We start from the raw sequence: 12,897 nt of genomic DNA, 5'->3' as shown, positions 1-12,897 counted from the left end.
CAATTACATGGGCTAAGAGTGGCCACAATTGTAGCACCGGGTTTCAATGACCTGATAGATTCCTTCAGGTTTTATATTTTCCTCTATGTTCCTAGCCTAGAAACATTTTGCATTTGATTGCATTTATGTGATGAAAGCTTTCTGCCTTAAAAAGAGGGCTGAACTAAGCCTCCCTGCAAAATTCAGTCAGACCAAGCAGCTACTGCTCAAAATTGAATAGCTGCTTCTCTCAGCTCTGTGCTAGAAACAGAGCCACGGAATACGTGGTCCAGTTGTCCCAGAGGTTGCATCCTGTCATTTCCATTTACTCTGGACTCTTCTGCATCGTTGACTTCTGCAGAGAACAGTTCTGGGCAGAGGTTCCTCTTTGCAGCAGATTCATCTCTTAAGGCAGCAAAGCATCGGATGTAAAACATTCACCTGGAGCAGCTTTTGCCTGGATTTGATGTTTATATTAAATTTGCATATATTTCAATGTTGTGCATACCTACAAGTATTTTACTTGACATGGTGGTTTGGTTTTGGTTTTTTGTTTATATATTTTTTAATCTAATATCTTGTGGAACTTTACAATGAACTATTCATTGTACAGAACCTTCTAGAAATAAGTTGTATTATATTTCTGAGATAGGTAAACCAAAGGACACCAAGGCTGGCAAGGGACCTGGACAGACTTGAGAGTTGGGCTGATTCCAACGGGATGAGGTTCAACAAGGCCAAGTGCCGGGTCCTGCACTTTGGCCACAACAACCCCATGGGGAGCTCCAGGCTGGGCACAGAGTGGCTGAGAGCAGCCAGGCAGAAAGGGACCTGGGAGTCTGGATTGACAGGAAGCTGAACATGAGCCAGCAGTGTGCCCAGGTAGCCAAGAAGGCCAATGGCATCTTGGCCTGTATCAGGAACAGTGTGGCCAGCAGGTCCAAGGAAGTGATTCTGCCCCTGTGCTCAGCCCTGGGGAGGCCACAGCTTGAGTCCTGTGTCCAGTTCTGGGCCCCTCAGTTCAGGAAGGATATCGAGGTCCTGGAGCAGGTCCAAAGGAGGGCAACCAGGCTGGTGAAAGGACTCGAGCACAGACCCTATGAGGAGAGGCTGAGGGAGCTGGGGCTGTTCAGCCTGGAGAAGAGGAGGCTCAGAGGAGACCTCATCACTCTCTACAACTCCCTGAAAGGAGGGTGGAGCCAGGTGGGGGTTGATCTCTTTTCCCAGGCAACTCTCAGCAAGACAAGAGGGCACGGTCTTAAGTTGTGCCAGGGGAAGTTTAGGTTAGAAAGAATTTCTTTACAGAGAGGGTGATCAAGCATTGGAATGGGCTGCCCAGTGAAGTGGTCGACTCTCCATCCCTGGAGATATTTAAAAAGAGACTGGATGTGGCACTCAGTGCCATGGTCTAGCAACCGCAGTGGTGGGTCAAGGGTTGAACTTGATGATCTCTGAGGTCCCTTCCAACCCAGCCAATTCTATGATTCTATGGCTCCTTGCCTTAAAGCACAGCAGATAGTGAGCACTCCGGGAGCAATGTCCATCCATCCATCCATCCATCCATCCATCCATCCATCCATCCATCCATCCCTCCATCCATCCCTCCATCCATCCATCCATCCATCCCTCCATCCATCCCTCCATCCATCCCTCCATCCTCCCTGCAGGATAACACGGGCCCCGTTGCTCTTTTCTGTGTTATTTATAAACACGCAACAAATGAATGAAGTAGTTATAAGCCTGCCCAGGGCACCTCACGCTTTCACCCAGCACGCATTTGATCCATTTTTGTTTTCGAAGGTACCACACACCGCTCCACCCGGTACCGGCGGCCGCGGGGGCGAAACCCCCGGGGCCCCAGGGCGTGCGCAGCTTCCTGAGGTGAATACGCGAGCGCGTAGCGGCCTCAGCCCCCAGGAACAGCACCTCAGCCCGGCGCTGCTCGGCCCCGTACCTGGCTGCCCCCGACAGCCCGGGCGGCCGCCTACGTCCCCGGCGCCGCTCTCTCAGCGCTGCGGGACCTTCCAGTCGCAGAGACCCCAGTACGGCCGGCGGCGGCTGCTCGGCCCGGCCCGACGCCGTTGCCAGGGTGCGCTGGGGGCTGCTGGGAGCTGTAGTTCTCCCGCTCGGCCGCCCTCGTGTTGCCGAACGGCCCACTTGGGGGCAAAGAACTACCCAGCTGGGAAAAAAATATGGCGGCGATTGTTTGCCGCCGTTGCCAAGCAACTCGTTCCGAGCCTCCTCGATGCCTGGTGCTCGCAGGCCACCGGGCATCGATCCACCGAATCCCGCGCTCTGGGGCAGGGCTGGCTGTCACAAACAGAGGATCGCTGTCCCAAAGCGGACCCGCTCAGCCTTGCTCAAGGAGAAGACTTCAAGTCCCGGCATGCCTCGGGGCCGCAGCGCTTTGCCCGGCGGCCGTGGCCGCGGGGCGTGGCATGCCGGGGCACGTAGTCTCCCCGCCCCCTTCCCGAGTTACGCAAATGAGCGGCCGGGTGGGCGGGGCCAGCGCTCCGCCGGGCCCTCCCCAGCCGCCATCCGATTGGTCGCGGCTTTTGGGGAGGGTGGGGGGAAGGAGCGCGTGGGCCTGCCCCTGCGCATGCGCCGTGCGGGCAGGGGGCGCTGCTGCCGCCCGCCCAATGTTTTGGGGGCTGTCAGCGGCGCGCGGAGCCCGCGGACCGACCCTGCGCGGAGGGGAGCGCGCACCTGCGCTCCGCAGTCTCTGGCGCCTTCTGCCCTGAGGTGAAGGAGGAGGAGGAGGAGGAGGCGGCGCGGAGGCGACTCGGCGGAGCCTCCCGGCGAGGGGCAGGGCTCAGCCCGGTCCCCCGAGTGGCGCGGGAGGGGAGGCGGCAGCAGCCCCTTCGGCAGCGTCAAGCGGCGGCGGCGGGGTGGCAGCGGCCGCGGTGATGATGAACAGGTTCAGAAAGTGGCTCTACAAGCCCAAGGTGAGCGGTGAGGAGCTGCCGGTGCCGGGCGGCTGGCGGCTGCTCGGCGGTACCGCGGCTCATCCGCGCATCTCCCCGGGGTCACCCTCACCCCGCGGCTGGGAAGTTTAGCCGAGGAGCGGCTGGGGACGTGGAGCCGGGCGCGCAGCCGCGGCGCTGGCGGCCGTGGGGTCGGTTCCGCCGCTGGTACCTCCGCCGGGAGCCGCCGCGGAGGTGGGCGCGGAGCGGGGTCGGTCCGTTTGCTTTTGGTCGAGTCCGGTCGGGCACAGTCTGTGACGGGGAGAAGGCGGGAGGGGCTGGGGCGTGCGGGGCAGCGGAGCGAACGAAGGAACGAACGAGCGAACATCTCTGCGCGGCGTGCGCCGAGCGGCTCTCCCGCTGCGGGCGAGAGATGACAAAGCAGAGCTGGTTGGAGTGGTGTTGGTTGGACCGGAGGAGAGCACGGCCCGGGGGGGGGCTGGGGGCTCTCCCCGGCTCCAGTGGGGCTGCCGGGGGGACTCCGGCACCGGGGAGCCTCCGGCGGGGCTGCAGACCTGCGGGCGCGCCCCGCGGCGCGCGTAGCAGCTCGGAGGCGGCTGTGCCCGAGCTGGGTCCGGCCGGGCTGAACTCCGGCGGCTGCGGTCTGCATGGAGCACGAACCCAGCTCAGATGTCTGTTCGGCTCTTAATGCCGTCTGCGTCCACCTGAAAACTTTTTAAGTGAAATAATTTGCCGAATGTTGTGCTCTGTAAAGGTGTGTTTCCCGTCCTTTTCTTCTCGCTTTCAAACTCTTGGAAGGAATCCAAGAATCATAGCCTGCTTTGTAATGAAATTATGTTCTGGCACAAGTAAAATAACTGTCTGGAGAGTGATCTTGTCTCACGTGTGATCTTCGTTCAGATCGTATATGAAGGACATTACTGACTTTGAGCATCTGCAGCATCCGTTTTTTGTCCAGGCATTACAGCAGTCAGTGCAGTTATTCACTTTATCAAGTACATGATATAATTTTTGTCCCTGTCTGTCACTACCACCCGTTTTTTTTCCTTTTGTTTTAATGTCAGTAACAGCGTTAAGCCTCATTTTTGTGATCTTCCATGTGTGCAGTTTTTGCCTGAATTACAGCCAGTATGCTGGGATTTAAAAAAAAAAAAAAAATCGAGATGGTGCTGCAGAGCAAAAGTTCAGATTAAGATGACTTTATGGGAGTATTGTTGAAGAACATGTGCTCATGTGGCATTGCTGCTGGTAACTGAAAGGAAAATAATTTATAGATAAGTAACTGAAAGTACAGTAACAAGTTACAGGTAGCTCTTAATAAACTTGGGTTTTTTTGTTTTTTTTACCAAGGAACAACTAACAGACAAACAATTAATAAACCAAAAGAACTAGTGGTAATCTTAAATGCAGAAGAAATGATTGCAAGTATAGCTTTCGTCACTATTTTGTATCAAAATTAATTAGATTGCACATTAATTTTCTTCGAAATGTAGATTTCATCTTTTTATGCTAAAACTTTTAAATACACTGTTCCTTTGTATGCTGTAAATTCAGCATCCAAGCTCTGTGTCAAACAGTGCATGCTAATATTCCTTTGATATTTTTTTTTTAGTGATGACTGAACTTCCCAAGCCTGTTGCATGACACTTTGTTTAAAACCAGCATTATGTCCAGTTGTTTTTATCTTCATACTTCCTTTGCAAATAATTTGTTATTTTCAGTAGCTTACTACTTCATTTTTGTACTCAGAATGGGTTACGCTGCCTATTGAAATAATGGGGATAACCTAATTAAATACACAAAAGTTGGGATAGCACTTTTTTTCTAAGAAAGTAAAATAAAGAAGCTCCTATTTGGAGATTGTAACTTTCTTGGTGATCCTATTTTGTCAAAGAATCCTTAGGATTCCTTCCCATAAGGTTATTGGTTCCAAAGTCTATTTTGACTTTTGAATATAATGTATTTTGAAGATGACTTAAAATCATTATTCTGGTGGGGATAATCACCACTAGTGACTTGGGTTGTTTAGTTATAATCCTTCCTTATGTGCTTTGGATGGCAGGTACATTTTATCAATTAGATTTTGCTATTGCCAGTGATGGCGAATGCCCCTTCTGAATTATTTCAGATATGACTGTAGCTTTTCTGCATGTCAGCAGATTTTGATGGTACTGGGCACTTGGCCTGTGGGTTTGATTGCCATTCCAAGATGCTTTGGAAGGCTTGGGGGGATAAATGCAGCAAATTGACAGTACATCCTGTTCAGAAACCTGAATGTATGGTTTAGTGCAATCCCAGGCATCCTATTTCATAATTCTTCCTTAAAAACTGACCCCAAAATATGTAAATTCATTCAGTTTAATCTTTGTAAACAGGGGAGAGGAGGAAGTGGAATAGAACAGATATTGCTTAACAAGATGGAATTACAAAACTATCAGGACAATCATCAGGTAACCATAAGATGCAGGGACCTGCACCTAGGCAGAGATATCCTTACTTGGTAACTGCTGCACCTCTGAACATACCAGGGAGAGGTGAGAAAATGTGGGTGAAGGAAGTGGAGAGTCTTGACTAACGTTGTGAGCATGTCACAAGAGCAGCACCCCTTTCCTAGATTCTTGTGCAGTCAGTCCTCTTCCTGGCCAGCCCTATTCTCCAGGTATGCTGGGATACCAGATTTTAATAACCCAGATCAAATGCCAATGGTAGAGGCAATCAGAGAATGAAATTAAGAACAGTGATATGATCTGTATAGCTGGTAGGAGGCAGACTTTAACTGATGTATTAGAGACTGAGTAGACAGGAGCTTTTGTTTCCAGCCCCCACTGCCACATCAATTTCTGTCTAATTTTTTTAATGTTGGCTGTAAGATGCATTTTCCTTTTGGAGACTGCAGATTCAATGCTTTAGGTTTTTGGAGGGCGCGTGTGTGTTTGCTGCTTGTTGTACCACAGGAAAATGCTGAGGACTGATTTGAAGCAATAGTGCTCTTGAATTGCATTGCGTTGGTGGAAGAGCAGTTACTCTGACCTCTTAGCACATTGCAGGCTTCCCAGGCACTGTCACCTTCCTGAGACAAAGGATAATCCCTTCTAAAACAAAATATTTGTATGCACAGATATTATAGAAATAGTTCCTGTCACTTCAGGGAATTTCTTATCTTGTACCTTCTGCTGCTGGAGCATTCCACAGGTGTCAGGTTAGAACCTGCTCCCAGGCAGATCTGAGCATCCTGCAGAAACATGGAACTGGACTGGTTTTGCAGAGTTTTGAAATGCTTTTGATATGCAAAGTATTCAGAATAATTTCTATGAGTCTTGCTGCTTAGATCTGGAGACTATACTGAAAAAAACCCTGGGTAACTAGCTCACCAGAGTTGCTATTTTAGATTAAGCTCAAGTTGACTGATACTTTGAAAGAACTGTGTAGTGTTTGACAGAGAAGAAGCCTGTACCCAATGACAACTTCAAGATGTTCTTAATCTGTTTAGCAGATGTAAACATCTTCAGTGCATGTTTATTTTTAAGTATTACTTACTTTGTGTTTACATCTATGAATCTGAATACATTTTTATATGGAGAACAAAAGCCAATTCATTAGACCATACTTTAGGTTTTTTGATACTTCAGTTGTGCATTCAGTAACCTTTTTGCTTCTAGCTTTTTTTACGTAGTAAAAGAATGCAACGTTCTTCTGGCAATGTTGAAGAATTTTGTATGTTCCTACAATTCACATAAAAATCAGTCATTGGTAGTAAAGACATTTGTTTTGTGAATGCTTTGTTACAGTTAAATGATGCTCACAAAGCTTGCCTGGAGGTTTTGTAAGGTTTTTTTAACACCCCTCTCCTCTAAGACTGACCAAGACAGAGCTGTATCTCTAGTGCCTGTTCTAAATAAAGGGCTGTGTAACCCCCGTGGAGATGTAAAGATAAATTTACAGGTATGGCCCCAAGTTGTAGCTAGGAGCGAGCAGTTACTGACAAGTAGGTACATTCTCAGGTGGACCTCTTGCATGTGTTTCAGAGGTTATGCATCCAGATTCTCCTCCTGGAGAGCTTGGAGATGCTGAGAATTGTAGCTGCTGTATTCCTGGGTCTTCGGAATAACTTTTCATTGGATTCCTTCTTAATCTGATCATTGCTTTCTGCTGCTGGATTAGAAATTTCATCTTCAAGACAAGATGTTCTTGCTGCATGGTTCTGCAATGGTGTTTCTCTGAGTAAAAATAATATTCAGGAATGAGATGCAGGAAGAGGGAGGGTTACTTTAAACAGTGTTTTGATGGATGGAAATGGTAAAATTAAAAAGCTTCTGAAGAAGCCAAGCAACTATTGAAATTAGTTTTGGGGAATGAATGAAAAAGAAAGGAAGATATTACAGAGTGGTAAGTAGAAAGCAGGTAGCATCTTATTCTAGCTATGACTTCTGAATCTTAAAAGTGAAGGGCTTACTCCTCCCAGAAGGGAATTAGAGCAAGTTCAGTCTTGGGGGAAAAATGTCCTAGGGAAAACTACTTCAGTGAAGAGTGAAAGAAGAGGTAAATGCTATTTGTAGCATAAAGCTTGTCTTAATGATGCCATCCAATACTTGAATCTGGGTATAGCAGATTGTGAACAAAACTTAATGCAGTGTTTATATTAACATTTAATGACTTTCAAAGACAGAAGAATCGGAGATTTTCTTACTTGGGGAACCAGCAGTTACTGGGTTTTTTGAAATCTTTGCTATTTTCACGATCAGCTTGATCTCAATTACTTGCTTAATTATTCTTGTTGCTGCTGTCATATCAGAGGCTGCAGCTATTGAATCAGATTAATCAGTGTTATTGATAACAACCCCGAGGAAACCAACTTATAAATCAGAATACATTATTCAGTTTTAGAGCTTTGTATACTGAATTGCTTCCTTTTAGAAGCACCATCTAGTGGTTTAAATGCACGTGTGGAAAACATTTCTTTCTAGATCTGCAGCTGATGGATAATATGACTGCAGACAATTGTTTCTTAGCCCTGATTTTACCTGTATCTGCAAAAAGGAAGTAGGTAACTATTGCAGTTGTCTAGTAAAAGAATTGCTTGGTTCTTCTTAATTACTGAGATGTGAGAGAAATACATAGACTTTGCAAAGTTATTTCTGATGTGGATTACTCTGAACAGTCATAGTATATCAGATCAAAGGTTCATCTAGCCTGGTGCCATGTCTGGTGGTTCTCTCTTTCTCTATGTCCTGTAACAAATGCTTGGGGAAAAAAAGATGAGATTAATAGAAACTGATATTTCCTCTGGGCTTTTTTTAAACTTATGGTAGTCTGTAGCATAGGAGTTTGCTGAGCTGCAGATTGTACCTATATAATTCAATATCTTATGAACATTTTTCCTTATAAATGTATTGAAAAATAATTAGATGTTTTACTTCTGGTCTCTATAATGGCTACTGGATTTTCAGTGCTTAATGCTGAGTTTTAGTCTAGTGAGGTAAGCATTTTCTATAACTTGAAGTAGCCTTAGTGTGACATAATGCATCCCTTCTTCTGCAGACTGTCCTCTGCTTGTGTTACAAACTTGATTTGGATGTTTAGATCATTTCCCCTCCTCCCCACCCTCTCCCCCCATGGTGGTACTTATAAAAATTTAGAAAAAAATACTTTTTAAAGATCACAATGCATTATTCCTAGGTTATTTAGGAAAAGGACAAAAAAACCCAACAAAAAACACTTGCCAAAAATACTCTGATTTGTACTACAGAAGGAAATTTTCTTACTGAACTAAAGGAAAAATAAACAGCACAAATACTTTTGACATGCTTCGTTTAGCTGCTTTAATAGTTATGATCTGCTTTCCAGGCAGTTGTGCTAGCAACATTCATTTAAATTAATTCAGTAAAGCTATATTTAAATAACGATGATAAAAATGAATTAATTGAAGGCTGAGGATGTTTGTTTGGTTTATGTTTGAAGACTGACCAATCTTACTAAAGCAATGTAAAAAAGCAAGTTTCTCCAGCTTGGTTGTTTTACAGGAGGATGCTGCTACATGGGAGGCTCTCTTATTCTCAGCTGAGTCTTTGTTTTCATTTTGAACATGCAAAATATTCCAGCTTCTTGTTGTATCAGAAATTATAGGCTGGGGACCATTTGTATAGTGGCCGTATGCCCCCTGCTTGCATTCAGGGAGGGAGCTGCTGTGTGCCATGCTTCGTGGTGCTGTTGAATCCTATCAGCTCCTCCTGGCCCTAAGTCAGCAAAGCAAAACCCTAAAACACTTAGCCCATGTCTGATGGATGGCCCAGGGTAATAGAACATGGGTTTGCTTTGAGGCAGTGCCAGCTGCCTGCTGTTTGGAAACAGGTGAGTGACAAAAGTTGTAATGTGTTTTATAGAGGTCTAGATTTAGGATGTAGGAAAGAGGTTTTAGGGTTCTATAATGTTTGAACAACTTAAAGATACAGCCTTCCTGTCTCTATACCTTGCTGCTATAACTCGAAGGTCTTGCTCTTATTTATTTTGATGATGTGGGTCAGGTTTGGTACATCCTGTCTTGTGGATTTCTGTTCTACCCTGCAGGCTGTAGGATTGTTCTGTATTTCTCTGCAGTAATGACTGATTTTTAAATTTTTTTTTTTTTGGTACTACTTCTTCAGGCCACTAGCCTGGCATTTCTTGATCTTTCTGACCCCCCCTGTCAGTGGTAGTTCTCACTCCAGTTCCTCTGCATTCACCACCATCTCCTCCCTGTTGTGTTAATGCTTTTGATCCTGTTTAGGAATAAAATGCCCTGAAAAGCTGATCAACAGGAACTGAGTTATGAAAGGAAATAGGATTTTGCAGTGAGGCTATGGAAGTGTGTTAACAATCTGCAGCAAGTACCATTGACCTCAGATCATCATGCAGGGAGTGCCTCTACTTTGTTCTGTCTTTGTAGGCCATAAGCTCATTTTTATTTTCTCTTACAGGGCCTTTGTTCATACTTTGTAGCCATTCAGAATGAATAATGTACAAGTGAGTGTCATGTTCACCACACTGGGTTAATGAATGAAAGAAAGGAAAGCAAAAGGATGCTGGAGGAGAGACAGGGGAAGAAGATAGAGAGGAAGAAAATGCTTCACAAAAAAAATAATAGAAAAAGAGTTTGAGGGTGGAAAAATGAGGATTACTCTCCTGCTCTTTCAAAATACTTGCTCATTTTTTTCAAATGGGACACTGGTTATTTAAATTGAGGTGATGTGTATGCTGGAATGTGTTAATTCCTGCAATTGACTGACACTTTGATCTCTGAGAATTACAGGTGGTTGAAGCTAAACTAACCGGATGCTCAGGGTGTTCTGCATTTTGGCTTTGCATTCACACCTTCCTTTGTTAACCTTTTAATGTAGGAAGCATTTCCTGACATTCTGAAGTTCATCAGATGTTCAAAAACCCAGTTTATTGAGGTCACTGATTCCTCCCATTAAGGGAGCTGAGCATGAAAGGGGTCTTGCATGTTTTTGTCTGAAAGTGACTTTTGGACCTTTGTTATTTAGGAACCTTTTTCAGGCTGGTGTAGGCTCTCATCAGTGCCTCTTTCTCCAATTTTTTTTTTCTATCAGCACATGGCAGAAATTTCACCTTGCTGTCTTTGTCCAGTTGCTGAAGCTTTGTGTGTTTTTACCATAGAAATGAGAGGGTATCAGCATGCTGCCAGTCCAAACATCCAGATGGTATCAAACCACTGCTTTTACTTTATTTTCAGGATTCATATTTATAGAGTGCCTGTACTGCTACACCTGTCTGTTTATTTGAAGTATTTTTATAAAGCTGAACAAGTATATTTGATCTAGTTGGTAGCCCTACAAAAATACCTTGACACAACTGAAGCAACAGATGGAAGCCCTTGTAGAAAAAGGAAGAATTAATATGATGTAAGGAGTACGAAAAAAATGTGAAGAGCCATCAAACAAATCTCATCTTGAACCCATGATTTATTTTGCTTTGCATTTTAAGGAATCTTCTAGGGTCCTCACTCAGGTGTAAGACATGAAGTGGGAATGGTCACCAGGTTTTTCTGTGACCCTGGTGATGACTGTTCCATAGATCCTGTAAGGATATTTGGTGCCATGAATGAAACATACTGCATTCTCCCAGGTGTATGCATAGGCTTCACAGGGAGGTTGTAAAGAGGTATCAAAGTTTTGCATTGATATTTCTGTAAGTCTTTTTTTGTTTGTTCTATATGTATTTTGTGGTGAGTTTGGCCAGTTCTGGAGGTCTGTTTTGAAGATAATAGGTAGCAGTGTTTTTTTTCGAGGGTTGAGCTTCCTGTGCATCTCATAGCTAGCTTACAATTTTTGCATAAAATTGAGCATAAGAATGTTATGTCATGATCAGCAAATAACTGGAACAGAGCAGGTAATTTGTGCCTTATGTTAAAAAGTGCATATTGTCTTCTAACAGGTGTCCACTAGTCTAATTGTTATTTTGGCTAATAATTTCTTTATATTGAGGTGATTATTTAACAATTACTTCAGAATGGATGTGTTTATGTTAGAGAATCTGGTTTCAGATATCATGGGGGGCGTTTTGGATGTATTTAATAAAGGGGCATAGTTTTGATAATTTTTACACTAATTGTTTAAGCAGTTGATTGAATGTATTTGAGCAAATGTTATCAGCTTCCAGTATTACTGATTTTTGGTCTTGTAGTTTTGTGGGGTTTTTATTTTTTAAGTTGTTCAGCTACATTTTTAAATTTTTTTTTTATATGGGTTTTATTGTACCTCTGTGTCCAGAAGATTTGTTCACTGTTTAACTTCTGTTTCCCTACCAAAGACATTACTTTCCCCTAGAATATTTTTGGGGGCTGCTACATATTTTTTTTTCCTGCCTTGATTTCCATCAGGATACTTGGCAGACACTGTACTGATACCAGTGTTGACAGTGAGAGGGCTGGTGCTGAAGCAGTAAGGCAGTAGGGTTTTTGCTCTGCTTCTCTCACTAGAAGAGGTAAGAACGCATAGCTTATTTTGGGGTGCTTATCTATATTCTGAAGCACATATTCCCTTGAAACCATCATTTTTTTTGGCCATCTTTATATATATTTTCTATATATATATAGAATGAATAGATGAATATATATATATTCATCCACAGTATTTCTGTTGACAATTAATTCATTCAAGAAAACCACAGCTTTAGCTTGTATCTGTTTTTCTATTGATTTCTTTTTCTTGTTGAACTTTGAGAGTTACTGTTTGACACTTTCACAGTACACAGTGCTGTGTATAGTTGACAAAAAGAAACTAGTAAAATAATGTTAAAATAACTCATACCCCTGAATTTTCAAGTATTTTTAGATATGAAACTGAGATGCAACTTTAAAAAAATGGAAGCATCTTTAAAAAGCCTTGGCGTGCTTTTCAGTATAAAAAATTAAATTTTTTTCCACTACCTTAAGGTTCTTTTAATTTCTTGATGTAATATCTATATATCCATCTAGATGTACATATAGGCATACATTTAGGTGTACTACAGTGTTCTGATGTTAAATGTAGGTGAATTGAAGGTGCCTACTTGCTTTTGCTTCCTAGGTGAAATGAAGAGGCACTCCATAGTTCAAGTTCAGCTGACTTGATCAGTGCTTGCAAGCTTTTTCATTAGTTTAGAAAAAATGTGTCTTACAGATGGTAATTCATGTTTTTTTAAAAACAAACACCCAGAAAACCCAAACGGAAAACCCCAACCTGCTTAAGACTGCAATAAATAATACTTGATGAGTGCTTCTGATGAATTAACAGGTTATAACCTTTCCCCTGGAAACTTTGGTTTTAATGTAAGGAAGATAAGCACAATTGCTGCCTAATTTTTGCTCATTTTTCATCGGTCAGGTCAAGCAATGAAATGCTGTGAGGTTGGTTCCAGCTCTTTTTATAGTTATTCTCTCTCTGTATGTCTGTGTATATATATGGGTATGCTCATGTGTTCTATGTGGTCTAAAAGTTTTGTACCATCTGCATATCTT

The 12,897-nt window shown here is 43.7% G+C and overlaps 1 protein-coding gene across 5 annotated transcripts in view; it reads left to right on the top strand.

The window, feature by feature from the left end:
- The first annotated feature begins 2,553 nt into the window (after window positions 1-2,553).
- Window positions 2,554-12,897, top strand: part of ZFYVE28 (zinc finger FYVE-type containing 28) — a 142,440-nt gene continuing 132,096 nt past the window's right edge. For 2 of the 5 annotated variants that reach the window (XM_071753325.1, XM_071753322.1), the window contains exon 1: window positions 2,558-2,924. In XM_071753325.1, the coding sequence (XP_071609426.1) occupies window positions 2,886-2,924 (39 nt within the window). In that variant the 5' untranslated portion in view covers window positions 2,558-2,885. Of the gene's footprint in view, window positions 2,925-12,897 lie in introns of all 5 variants that reach the window. The other 3 variants (XM_071753324.1, XM_071753321.1, XM_071753326.1) reach the window with 2 other exon arrangements.

Source organism: Heliangelus exortis, chromosome 10 (assembly GCF_036169615.1).
Source record: "Heliangelus exortis chromosome 10, bHelExo1.hap1, whole genome shotgun sequence".
NCBI lineage: Eukaryota > Metazoa > Chordata > Aves > Apodiformes > Trochilidae > Heliangelus > Heliangelus exortis.
The sequence above is the reverse complement of the archived record's forward strand: the minus strand, read 5'-3'. Positions and strand labels throughout refer to the sequence as shown.